We start from the raw sequence: 13,128 nt of genomic DNA, 5'->3' as shown, positions 1-13,128 counted from the left end.
ATCCCACCAGCACCTGCCGCTGCAGTGCAGTGAAGGAGGCCATTCGGCCCATCAAGCCTGCACTGACCACAATCCCACCCGGGGCCCCATCCCCATAACCCCATGCATTTACCCCACTAATCCCCCTGACATTAAGGGGCAATTTAGCACGGCCAATCCACCCTAACCTGCACATCTTTGGAGTATAGGAGGAAACCAGAGCACCTGGAGGGAACCCATGCAGACATGGGGAGAATGTGCAAACTCCACACAGGCTGAACTCAGAATCGAACCCAGGTCCTGGGCGCTGTGAGGCAGCAGTGCTAATCCACTGTGCCACGGTGTCACCCCTGCCGGTCTGGCTAAGGGTCTTGGAAGCATCTCCCAATGTTGCTCTGAGACTACGGTGAGCTAAACTCAGGATTGAGGGGGAGGGGAAGGGGTGATCAGAACTGGGATCTTGCTGTGCATGGCTCAGTGCTGGGACCTCCTCTCCTCATCCGACTGAGGCAGAGCTCCTGTTCCCATTGCTTCCTGATTCGGAATATTGGAATGTGTGGATCTCATTAAACTGAGCCTCAGTGATTATAATCAGTGCCTCCCAAACACCTCAGATTTAACATTCTCAGCTGTTGTTTTCATATCCCTTCATGCCCCCGCTCCCCTCCCCACCCCCCACCCCCCAGACGCCACCCCTGTAATCATCTCCAGCCCTACCACCTTCCCGGAAATCTGGCCTCATCCCAATTCCTGATTTCGGTCACTTTGCCATTGGCTGCCTGGGGCCCAAACTCTGGGTCAGAATCCTGGAACTCCCTCCCTAACAGCACTGTGGGTGTACCTACACCATACGGACTGCAGCGGGTTCAAGCATACAGCTCACCCCCCCCAATTTCTGAAGGGGTAGTAAATACTGGGGGGGGGGGCCAGTGACACCCACATCCCAGGTATGAATGAATAGACAGACTCCTTCCCTAAGCCTCTCTCCTCCTCCTGTAAGACGCTCTTTGAAACCAGCCTCTTTGTCCAAGATTTTGTTTACCCACCCTAATTGGCTCTGTGGTTAGCACCGCCGCCTCACAGTGCCAGGGACCCGGGTTCGATTCCCAGCTTGGGTCACTGTCCATGTGGAGTCTGCACATTCTCCCCGTATCTGCATGGGTTTCCTCCGGATGCTCTGGTTCCCTTCCACATTGCAAAGATGTGTAGGTTAGGTGGATTGACCATGCTAAATTGTCCCTTAGTGACCAAAGATGTACAGGTTACATGGATTGGCCGTGCTAAATTACTCTTTTATATCCAAAGATGTGTAGGTTAGGTGAATTAGTCATTCTAAATTGCCTCTTAGTGTCTAAAGATGTGCAGGTTAGGTGGATTGGTCATGCTAAGTTGCCCCTTAGTGTCCAAAGATGTGCAGGTTAGAGGGATTAGTGGGGTAAATACATGGGGTTACAGGGATAAGGCCTGGGTAGGATCCTCAGTTGGAGAGTCAGTGTCAGGCTCGATGGGCTGAATGGCCTCCACCTGCACTGTAAGGATTCTGTGATGACCAGTAGGTTTTGGGGAAATCTGGATCCCGGAGCCAAGACTCCAGATTGAGCTGGGCTCAATTTTAACTCTGTGAGGACATGGGGCTTAAATAGAGGGCAGCGAGTCTCACCCAGCGGAGAGGTCCCCAACTCACAGCAAGACATGCTTCAATGGCAAAGAGTTAATATCCAACTGCCTGCCCCTAGTTACAAAATTCACCCCATCTATCCCCCCGCTCCCTCCCCACCCCGTTCCCCCCACCAACCCACCCCACCACCCCGTCCCCTCCCACCAACCCATCCCCCCACCCCGTTCCCCCCACCAACCCACCCCCCCACCCCGTCCCCTCCCACCAACTCATCCCCCCCCACCCCGTCCTACAGCTACAACAGGCTATCCGGTCACATATCTGCTTGCTTGGGATCTTGCTGTGTACAAATCGTTTGCCGCGTCTCCTACACTACAACAGAGACCACACTTCAAGAACGACTTAATCAGCTGGGAAGAGCTTGTAGGATGGGGTGGTGGGTTGGTGTGGGACGTGGGGGGGTGGGGAAGAGGTGGTTTTGCCCTGGGAGGTGCTATACAAATGCAGAGCATTTCTCATTGTAGAACAGATAGACCCTGAATGTGGTCTCTGGGGGAGGGGAGATCTGTGGCACATTGCTTGGTGGAGGCGAATGGGAGGGGGTATCAGGTGGCACCCCTTGCCCAGGGAGCAATGGCGGGCACACAAATGTAGTCATTACAAAGAGAGAGCTCAGGGTCACTGGCAGTCAGTAACTAGTGAGGTCCGATCTGTGCTCGGACCCTAACTGTTCATATTATATATTAATGATTTGGAAAAGGGAACTGAATGTATTATCTCCAGATTTGCAGATGATACAAAGTTGGGTGGGGGGTGAGCTGTGAGGAGGATGCAGAGATCTTCAGAGTGATTTGGACTGTCTGGGGATAGGATCCTCATACACCTGAGTGTGTGGGTATCTGCATGGCAGGTGCAGTATAATGTGGATCAATGGGAGGTTATCCACTTTGGTAGCAATAATAGGGAGACAGATGATTATTTGAATGGGTGTAAATTGAGAGAGGTGGATACTCAACGAGATCTTGGAGTCCTCGTCCATCAGTCGCTGAGAGTAAGCGCGCAGGTACAGCAGGCAGTAAAGGCGGCAAATGGTATATTAGAACATAGAACACTACAGCACAAACAGGCCCTTCGGCCCACAAGTTGCGCCGATCATATCCATACCTACCAGGCCTATCTATAACTCTCAATCCCATTAAATCCCATGTACTCATCCAGAAGTCTCTTAAAAGACCCCAATGAGTTTGCCTCTACCACCACCGACGGCAGCCGATTCCACTCACTCACCACCCTCTGAGTGAAAAACTTACCCCTGACATCTCCTCTGTACCTGCTCCCCAGCACCTTCAACCTGTGTCCTCTCATAGCAACCATTGGCCTTCATAGTGAGAGGATCTGAGTATAGAGATAAGGATGTTTTGCTACAATTGTACAGGGCCTTGGTGAGGCCACACCTGGAGTATTGTGTGGAGTTTTGGTCTCCTTATCTGAGGAAGGATGTCCTTGCTATAGAGGGAGCGCAGAGAAGGTTTACCAGGCTGATTCCTGGGATGGCAGGTCTGTCACACGAGGAGAGACTTAGTTGGTTAGGATTATATTCACTGGAGTTTAGAAGATTGAGAGGGGATTTCATAGAAACTTATAAACTTCCAACAGGGTTAGACAGGGTAGATTCAGAAAGAATGTTCCCGATGGTGGGGGAGTCCAGAACTAGGGGTGATAGTTTGAGGATAAGGGGTAAACCTTTTAGGACTGAGGTGAGGAGAAATTTCTTCACCCAGAGGGTGGGGAATGTGTGGAATTCACTCCCACAGAAAGTAGTTGGGGCCAAAATGTTGTGTGATTTCAAGAAAGAATTAGATATCGCTCTTGGGGCTAACGGGATCGAGGGATATTGGGGGGAAGGGGGGTCAGGATATTGAATTTGATGATCACAATGAATGGCGGAACAGGTTTGAAGGGCTGAATGGCCTCCTCCTAGCTTCTGTGTTTCTAAGAGCCGTCCACACATGAAGTGAGGCCACTTGTGCAAAGCTGGCATCGTGACAGGGCCCAGGACAAGCGGGGGGGGGAGGGGGGATTGGTGTGTGGGGGTGGGGGGGGCACCCAGTTGTCTGGTGTCGAGGTGAAGACAGCAGGCCCCCTCACAGGGATCAAAATCAGAAACTCTCTCCCTCAAGAAAGAAAATTACAGCACGGGAACAGGCCCTTCAGCCCCTCCAAGCCTGCACCCACCGTGCTGCCCCGACTGAACTAAAACCCTTCCAGGGACCGTATCCCTCTATTCCCATCCTATTCATCTATTTGTCCAGATGCCCCTTAAATGCATGGTTGGTGTAGGCTTGGAGGGGCCGAAGGGCCTGTTCCTGTGCTGTAATTTTCTTTGTTTTTTGCTTTCTTGAGGAGAGAGTATCTGCTTCCACTCCCTCCCCCAGCAGCGAGTTCCAGGCACCCACCACCCTCTGTGTAAAACACCTGGCCTCATACATCTCCTTTAAACCTTGCCCCTCACACCTTAAACCTGTGTCCACCCCCCTAGTAATTGCCTCTTCCACCCTGGGTAAAAGCTTCTGACTATCCACTCTGCCCCTCATAATCTTGTAGATTCCTATCAGGGTCGCCCCTCAACCCCTGTCGCTCCAGTGAGAACAAACCAAGTTTCTCCAACCTCTCCTCAGAGCTCTCCATAACATCCTGGTAAATCTTTTCTGTACCCTACAGCATTGAGGTTGTCATATTTATTGCCCATCCCTAGTTGCCCCTTGAGAAGGTGGTGGTGAGCTGCCTCCTTGAGTCGCTGCAGTCCCTGTGCTGTGGGTTGGCCCGCGATACTACAACCAACTGAGTGTCTCACTCGGCCATTTCAGAGGGCATTTGAGAGTCAACCACATGGCTCTGGAGTCACGTGTAGGCCAGACCGGGTAAGGATGGCAGATTTCCTTCCCTAAAGGGATATGAGTGAACCAGATGGGTTTTTTCTGACAATGGGTCATCAGTAGATTGTTAATTCCAGATATTTTTCAATCGAATTCAAATTCCACCATCTGCCGTGGCGGGATTCGAACCCGGGTCCCCCCAGAACATTAGCTGAGTTTCTGTCGAGCGATGGTATCACTAGGCCATTGCCTTCCCTTGGCAGGCAACTGTCCCCCCCCTCACCCTATCCCCTCCCCGCCAGTTGAGTCCCCCCCCCCCAGACAGGAAGGTTGTCCCTAGACCTTGAGGGATGATGCAGGTCAGAGACAGACACTGAGTAACAGAGTCTTATCCAGGGGTGTTTGACTGGATCTCTCTCGTCCTCCCTCCCCAGGCCACCCCTCGTGTCTGCAGTTCACGGTGAATATGACCGCCGCTGTGAGGACCTATCGCTGGCAGTGCATTGAGTGCAAATCCTGCAGCCTTTGTGGCACTTCAGAGAACGATGTAAGTTACCGAGGCAACGCGATGAGGTTGGGGGGAAAGGAGAAGCCAACTTGATTGAGCTGGGTTTGGTGGAGTGGGAGGGGAGCAGGGGGACAGATGCCAACCTGGTGAGTTGGTGGGGTCGGGTCGTATGGGTTTGGGAAGGGATATTCCAATTCTTCATGGGGTGAGCTTGGGGGGGAATGGATCCCATTGCAGTGGTTCCCCAACTGGTGGCTCAGTGCTTTTCCATGGAGATATCTCCCCCTCAAATGATCCAAACTTCACATCATTAAACTCAAACTAATCTTCAGCTCTGTGACTCCAAGAACCTGAAATTGGCCACACCATGGGGTGGCACGGTGGCACAATGGTTAGCACTGCTGCCTCACAGCGCCAGGGACCCGGGTTCGATTCCCGGCTTTGGGTCACTGTCTATGTAGAGTCTGCACATTCTCCCCATGCCTGCGTAGGTTTCCTCCAGGTGCTCCGGTTTCCTCTCACAGTCCGAAAGACATGCGGGTTAGATGCACATGGAGAGGATGTTTCCACCAGTCGGAAAAACTAGAACCAGAGGGCACAACCTCGGGCTAAAGGGACGATCCTTTAAAACAGAGATGAGGAGGAATTTCTTCAGCCAGAGAGTGAGGAATCTGTGGAACTCTTTGCCGCAGAAGGCTGTGGAGGTTAAGATTTAAGACAGAGATAGATAGATTCTTGATTAATAAGGGGATCAGGGGTTATGGGGAAAAGGCAGGAGAATGGGGATGAGAAAAATATCAGCCATGATAGAATGGCGGAGCAGGCTCGATGGGCCAAGTGGCCTAATTCTGTTCCTCTGTCTTGTGGTGTTTGGTCTTGTGGGTTAGATGCATTGGCCGTACTAAATGGACCCTTAGTGTTCGGGGATTGACAGGGTAAATGTGTGGGGGGTTGTGGGGGTAGGGTGGGATTGTGGTAGGTGCAGACTCGATGGGCCGAATGGCCTCCTGTACTGTAGGGATTCTATAAGTCGATAGGGTGGTAAAGAGAGCGATTGGCACGTTTGCCTTTATTGGTCGGGGCACTGAGTACAAGAGTGAGGATGTCACATTACAGGAAGAACATGGAGGTTTTGGAAGGGGTGTAGAAGAGGTTTACCTGCCTGGATTAGAGGGTTTGAGTTATAAGGAGAGACTGGACAAACTGGGGTTGTTTTCTCTGGAGCGGCAGAGACCGAGGGGAGAGCTGGTAGAAATCTAGAACATCACGAGAGGCACAGGTAGGGTTGGTGATCTGAATCGTCTCTCAGGTAAGGAGACCAGAACGGTACATGGTTCTGTACAAGGTGTAACGTCACCAGAACCTTACTCTGCTAAATCAGTGAGCTGATTGGAAATAGGCAGCTAAAGAACAGAATGAGGTGGAACGCAGCAAGTTGTTGTGGTCTGGAAGGTGCTGTCTGAAAGGGCAGCGGAAGCAGATCCAATCGGAACTGTGAAAAAGGGGGAGCTGGATTCGTAATTGATGGGAAAAAGGTGATGGGGGAAGGAGGAGAGGGAGAAAGACTTGCATTTGTATAGCACCTTTCCCAACACCATTTCATTTTCTTTTATTCATTCATGGGACACAGTCCTCGCTGGCTGGGTCAGCATTTCATAGAATCACAGAACCCTACAATGCAGAAAGAGGCCCTTCGGCCCATCGAGTCTGCACCGAACACAATCCCACCCAGGCCCTATCCCCATATCCCTACATATTATACTCACTAATCCCTCTAACCTACACACACCTGGACACTAAGGGGCAATTTTATCATGGCCAACCAACCTAACCCGCACATCTTTGGACTGTGGGAGGAAACCGGAGCACCCGGAGGAAACCCATGCAGACACGAGGAGAATGTGCAGACTCCACACAGACAGTGACCCAACCAGGATGAGGTAAGGTGGTTTGGCCGTGCTAAATTGCCCCTTAGTGTCTGTCCTAAGATGTGTAGTTTAGGTGGGGTGGACGCATAGGAGACAGGAATAGGGCAGGGGGTGGGATGCTCTCTCAGAAAGTCTGTGATCTACTCTACAACATTTGATTGGTTTCATTTATTGAATGGCAGGCAGGTTGTTGTTGGTTAATGGAGGGCATAAGCTGCAAAATGTGAATATTAATTCCTATCCCCTTCTGAATTTCTCCCAAAACTTTCCAATCCCGTCTGCTCCCGCCAGCACTTCCAGCGAGAACGGAGAATATGGCGCTCAGCCCAAACTCCGTTCACTGCAGCGGGACTGGAGAATCCCGGCAGCGGGCAGGACCGGAGAATCCTGGCCGTGGGAAGGGCTGGGCAACCCTGGGCATGGGCGGGTCAGGAGAATCCTAGCCGTGGGCAGGACTGGAGAATCCCAGCTGTGGGTGAGTCTGGAGAATCCTGGCTGTGGTTGAGGCCGGAGAATCCTGGCTGGGGGTGGGACTGGAGAATCCTGGCCATGGGTGGGACTGGAGAATCCTGGCTGTAGGTGGTGCTGGAGAATCCTGACTGGGCGGGACTGTAAAATCCTGGATGTGGGTGGGACTGGAGAATCCCGGCTGCAGGAGAGCCTGGAGAATGTGGGCCATGGGTGGGACTGGAGAATCCTGGCCATAAGCGGGACTGGAGAATCCTGGCTGTGGATGGGACTGGAGAATCCCAGACACAGTTGAGCCTGGAGAATCCTGGCCATAGACGGAACTGGAGAATCCCGGCCGTGGGTGAGGTCAGAGGTTTTCTGAGCTTGTGTCAAATAAAAGTTTGTTGTCTTTCTCTCTCAGTAGTGTTTACTAGCTCATTGTGTGAGGAACAGAATAAGTGCAGCGAACATTAGGGATGAGGTTTAATGATCCAGAATACTGAGCAGAGAGATTTCCAGTCCCATTTCCAGCAATTACTTACATTTAGAGAGCACCTTTTGAATATAGTTCATCATTGCAAGGTGCTTTACACCAGGGTTATCAGATAACATTGGTTACCAGATATTATTAATGGATGGCACGGTGACACAGTGGTTAGCGCTGCCGCCTCACGGCGCCAGGGACCCGGGTTCGATTCCTAGCTTGGGTCACCGTCTGTGTTGCACATTCTCACTGTGTCTGCGTGGGTTTCCTCCTGATGCCCTGGTTTCCTCCCGAAAGACGTGCTGGTTAGGGTGCATTGGCCGTGCTAAATTCTCCCTCATTGTACCCGAGCAGGCACCAGAGTGTGGCGACTAGGGGATTTTCACAGGAACTTCATTGCAGTGTTAATGTAAGCCTATTCGGGTGCAGTTATGGAGAATTTATCATGGCCAGTGTGTGTAACCTGCACATCTTTGGAGTGTGGGAGGAAACCGGAGCACCCGGAGGAAACCCACGCAGAGATGGGGAGAATGTGCACAGACAGTGACCCGAGCCGGGAATCGAACCCGGGTCCCTGGCGCAGTGAGGCAGCAGTGTTAACCACTGTGCCACCGTGCCGACCATTCCCAACTGTGCTGGAATGTATTCCCGGAAGCCCCATTACACGATTCCACCCTCTCCCCAAAACTCTCCAGCCAATAGCCGGCCAACACATCCATCCCTCTGACACACGGCCTTCCTGCACCAATCAGAAAGCAAGAAGACTCTTCACCCAATTGGAGGATGGTTAACTTGTCCACCAATCAGCTTCTTCCCCACTTTCAACATCCTGATATCTGGTAAAGAGAAATAGTCAACATTTAAAACAAGCACAACTCTTGTCAAATGATTTTGTCTCCAAGGTCATGTGTCCTGGAGATCGATACAAAATCCTGGGAGTCTCCCCAGAATTTCCCCTTGGAAGAGTCGGCAACCCCCGCTGCAAGGGGCCTCAACCTCCGGATCTCAACCCCAAGGACAAGTTGCACGGTTTTAGATTTGTAATTCCCTTGAGAATCGGAAGATTGAGGCCTGATTGTAACTGAGATGTTTAAAGGAATTAAAGAAATTAGCCCTTCCTCTGCAGTGATTGGGGGGGTGGGGGTGGAGTCCAGAACGTGTGGGGTGGGGAGAGGGAGAAACCTCGAGCCCAGCGCCAGACCGCTGAGATGTCAGATGTCAAGAGCGCTTCTCCGCACAAAGGGGAGGGTGAAAGTCTAGAACTAAAAGCAGTTGAACATTTCAGAAGTAAGATTACTCCATTTTTCTGTTGGGTAGGAAATAAGCTGGGCGATCTAGAATAGTTTTGGTCTCCTTTTCTGAGGAAGGATGTTCTTGCTCTCGAGGGAGTGCAGTGAAGGTTTACCAGGCTGATTCCAGGGATGGAGGGACTGATGTATGAGGAGAGATTGATTAGGGTAGGATTGTTTTCACTCGAGTTCAGAGTGGGGGATCTCCTAGAGACTTAGAAAATTCTAACAGGACTAGACAGGGGAGATGCAGGGAGGATGGTGCGGGGGTCCAGAACCAGGGGGTCACAGTCTGAGGATTCGGGGTAGACCATTTAGGATGGAGATGAGGAGACGTTTCTTCACCCGGTGAGCCTGTGGAATTCATTCCCACAGGAAGTCGTTGATGCCAAAACATTGAATGTATTCAAGAGGCGGCTGGATATAGCAGTTGGGGCGAACGGGATCAAACCAGGATTGGGCTATTGAGTTGGACAATTAGCCATGATGGTGATGAATGGTGGAGCAGGCTCGAAGGGCCAAATGGCCTCCTCCTGCTCCTATCTTCTATGTTTCTATGAACGGAGTCATGATATCGACGTGCCCTGTTTGAGGGGCTGAATGGCCTCCTCCTGCCAGCAGTGAGCCTTTGAGATTATGAGAGGTTTAAACTGCTGTTTGGGGTTTAAAAGATTGCTTACTTTGAGAAGCTTAGGGTGAAGGTTAGTCTTTAAACTGAAAGCACAGTAGGAGTGACGATGTCCACAGCCAGTCACCTGGTAATACGGAACTCTGTATATCTCCTGTTGCCAAATCTTTTCATCTTGCACTCATCAGGACGAACACAAGAATACCAAATTTCAAACAATCTCATCAATCTGCACTACAGGAGAAAGGGAAGCTGATTCTTTGGAGTGTAAATAATCCTGAGTGCGCTTGTAGTGACACTAATGACTAATTTCAGACAATCAGCACAACTCGTAACATGGCTCATTTACATTTACACGTAGTGACATACATTCAGACACAAAAACCCGTCCTCTGCAAACAAAAGGAATATGTTCAAACCTTGTGCCTTTTTTAATTACCCAGGAAATTGGGGAACCAATAGTTCCCTGTTGTTTTCTCCATGGCAACTCCTCAGCCAGTCAGATTCGACTTGCCACAGTGGCCCAGTGCTTAGCAGTGCTGCCTCATGGTGCCAAGACCTGGGTTCGATTCCAGTCTCGGGTCACTGTTTGTGTAAAGTTTGCATGTTCTCCCCATGTCTGCGTGGGTTTGCCCCCACAGTCCAAAGAGTGCAGGTTAGGTGGATTGACCATGATAAATTGCCCCTTAGCGACAGGGGGACTAGCTAGGGTAAATATGTGGGGTGATAGGGATAGGGTCTGGGTGGGATTGATGTGGATGCAGGCTCGATGGACCAAATGGCCTCCTCCTGCACTATAGGAAATGTAGAAACTAGAAGCAAGAGAAGGCCATTCAGCCATTCGAGCCAGTCCCCCCATTCATTTTGATCATCAAATTCAGTGGCTGGGATTTTACAACCTCGCTCGGGGCAAAGCTCCGAGGCCAATGGAGAATTCTGTTTGGCAAGCCTCGCCCAGCCCGATTCCGGAGTGGACGTCTCGGTAAAATTCCGGATAATATCTCCCCTTGTCCCTGAATCCCTTTAGCCCCCAGGATTCTGGGATTCCTTTTCTCCCGTGGTATAAATTGTTGCGATTGTCTGAAATTTGGTATTCTTGTGTTTGTCCTGATGAGTAGGAGGCAGAAAACTTCAGCAGCACCTTCCCCTTTGTAGCAAATGACATCTTATTGTGACCGGATGTAATTTTTGGCTCTCCGCTCGTTCCCGCAGGATCAATTGCTGTTCTGTGATGATTGCGACCGGGGCTATCACATGTACTGCCTGAACCCCCCCATGACGGACCCCCCGGAAGGTAAGATCCTTTCCTCCCAGTTTGTCACTGGCATCGACCCACGGGCCAGTGTCCTTTTTACAAAATAATCTCTGTCTCATCCATCCGTTTCCTGCCTGCAAAACCTCACTTCCTTTGGGGGCCTTTATATACGGCAACTTCTCCCATTCTAAATTCTTGTTCCCACATTAGGCAGGCACGGTGGTTAGCACTGCTGCCTCACAGCACCCGGACACGGGTTCGATTCCCGGCTTGGGTCGCTGTCTGAGACTGCACATCCTCCCCGTGTCTGCGTGGGTTTCCTGCGGGTGCTCTGGTTTCCTCCCACTCTCCAAAGGTGTGCAGGTTGGGTGGATTGGCCATGCTAAATGTGTGAGGTTACAGGGATGGAGCGGAGCAGGGGGGTCTGGGTGAGACACTCGGTTGAGGAATTTGTGCAGACTTGATGGGCCAAATGGCCTCTTCTGTACTGCAGACTTTATGATTCTATGGGGCGGCACGGCGGCACAGTGGTTAGCACTGCTGCCTTACAGCGCTAGGGACCCGGGTTCGATTCCCGGCCCAGGTCACTGTCTGTGCGGAGTCTGCACATTCTCCCCATGTCTGCATGGGTTTCCTCTGGGTGCTCCGGTTTCCTTCCACAGTCCGAAAAAAGTGCTGGTTAAGTGCTAAACTCTCCCTCAGTGTACCCGAACAGTTGCCGGAGTGTGGTGACTAGGGGATTTTCACAGTAACTTCATTGCGGTGTTAATGTCAGCCTTACTTGTGACACTAGTAAACAAAATAAACTAATGACTGTGGAAAAGTTCTATGTCAACGTGTCACGCTGTAATTGCACCCTCCTGCCAATGGTGGCGCTCTGATCGCCAGTTCTGTCGCTCTCCCGCCCTCCCCGCTCCGCCACCACTGGCCCTTGAAAGCCAAGAAGGAATGCAGCAAGAGAGGAGGTTAACTTAGTCAGATGGGGCACCACAACAGCTCAGTGACTATCACTGTTTGCTGTGCAGATACATGGATTTGAGCCGGTGTCTGTGGGAGTTTGCGCATTCTCCCCGTGCTTGCCTGGGTTTCCTCCGGGTGCTCCGGTTTCCTCCCACACCCCAAAGATGTGCTCTTAGGCTGATTGGTGTAACAAATTGTCCCTAAATTATTCTCCCCTGAATCTGGTTTCCAATGGGGGGGGGGGGTACCATAAACATAGACATGGGTCAAGGGTGGAGGAGGGAAAGCACATTGTTAAGATGGCGGTGTGGGCTCGTTGGGCCGAAGGGCCTGTTTCCCGGGCTGTGTTGTTCTTTGTTAGTCGCGATTGGATTGGGGAATCCTTTGTAAACCTGAGTGGAAATCCAGCCCACATTCCCGGATTTCTCCCGGGAAACCCTGCCGGCTGAGAGAGAGCGGCTGAATTCTGCCCGTGTGAAATGTTTAACGGTGGGTTTTGTCCCGTGTTTCCCTCTCACAGGCAGTTGGAGCTGTCACCTGTGTTTACAGCAACTCAAAGAAAAAGCCTCGGCCTACATAACCCTGACCTAAAGAGAGAAAAAACTTGCTCAGACAGTTGTTGACGGGACAGTGCCGGCGACCGCGACGTTTCCAAGGCCCCCACCCCACCGTCCACTCGTCCAGCTGAGATAAGGTGACCGTGTTTGTGGGCACAGAGGCACCGGAACGTTGCGACCTTGGACCTGTGGAGGTCAGAGTGCTGCTATTTGGGGCAATGTCTACCCTTGTACCTTGATTGTAAACAGATGTGACATTTTAACGACAGGGGTGGGGGGTGGGGGTGTGGGTGGGGGTGGGGAGGGGGTTTAATTTTACTTTCCGAAGCAAAATGTCTTCGCCGTCGGATATTCCTTCAAGAATTCCAAGCGGAGGAAAGCAAAAACTATCAATGGACAACTAACTCCAGCCGGCTTCGAGGGGACAATCTCGCTGCATTTGATTTGGGGCGGGGAGGGGGGGGGGTTTAGCCTCGTGCTGGGCACCAGCGGGCAGCGGACGGCCCTCGGTTACAAGTTCAGACCTGTCCGGTCAACAGATCTTGACAGCCACGTTCTCCTGTTCTTTGCTCAACTCAACTAACTGTTGGTCAACG

At 51.5% G+C, this 13,128-nt stretch overlaps 1 protein-coding gene across 2 annotated transcripts in view; it reads left to right on the top strand.

The window, feature by feature from the left end:
* Positions 1-12,733, top strand: part of dpf1 (double PHD fingers 1) — a 94,526-nt gene extending 81,793 nt beyond the window's left edge. For both annotated transcript variants that reach the window (XM_080218298.1, XM_080218297.1), the window contains 3 exons: positions 4,908-5,020; positions 10,973-11,054; positions 12,496-12,733. In XM_080218298.1, coding sequence (XP_080074424.1) covers positions 4,908-5,020; positions 10,973-11,054; positions 12,496-12,566 — 266 coding nt within the window. In that variant the 3' untranslated portion in view covers positions 12,567-12,733. The remainder of the gene's footprint in view (positions 1-4,907; positions 5,021-10,972; positions 11,055-12,495) is intronic.
* The last annotated feature ends 395 nt before the right edge of the window (positions 12,734-13,128 follow it).

The sequence above is a fragment of the Carcharhinus amblyrhynchos genome, unplaced genomic scaffold, assembly GCF_965287045.1.
Source record: "Carcharhinus amblyrhynchos unplaced genomic scaffold, sCarAmb.v2.hapA scaffold_37, whole genome shotgun sequence".
Lineage (NCBI taxonomy): Eukaryota > Metazoa > Chordata > Chondrichthyes > Carcharhiniformes > Carcharhinidae > Carcharhinus > Carcharhinus amblyrhynchos.
Note: the sequence above shows the minus strand (reverse complement) of the source record. Positions and strands in the feature narration are given on the sequence as shown.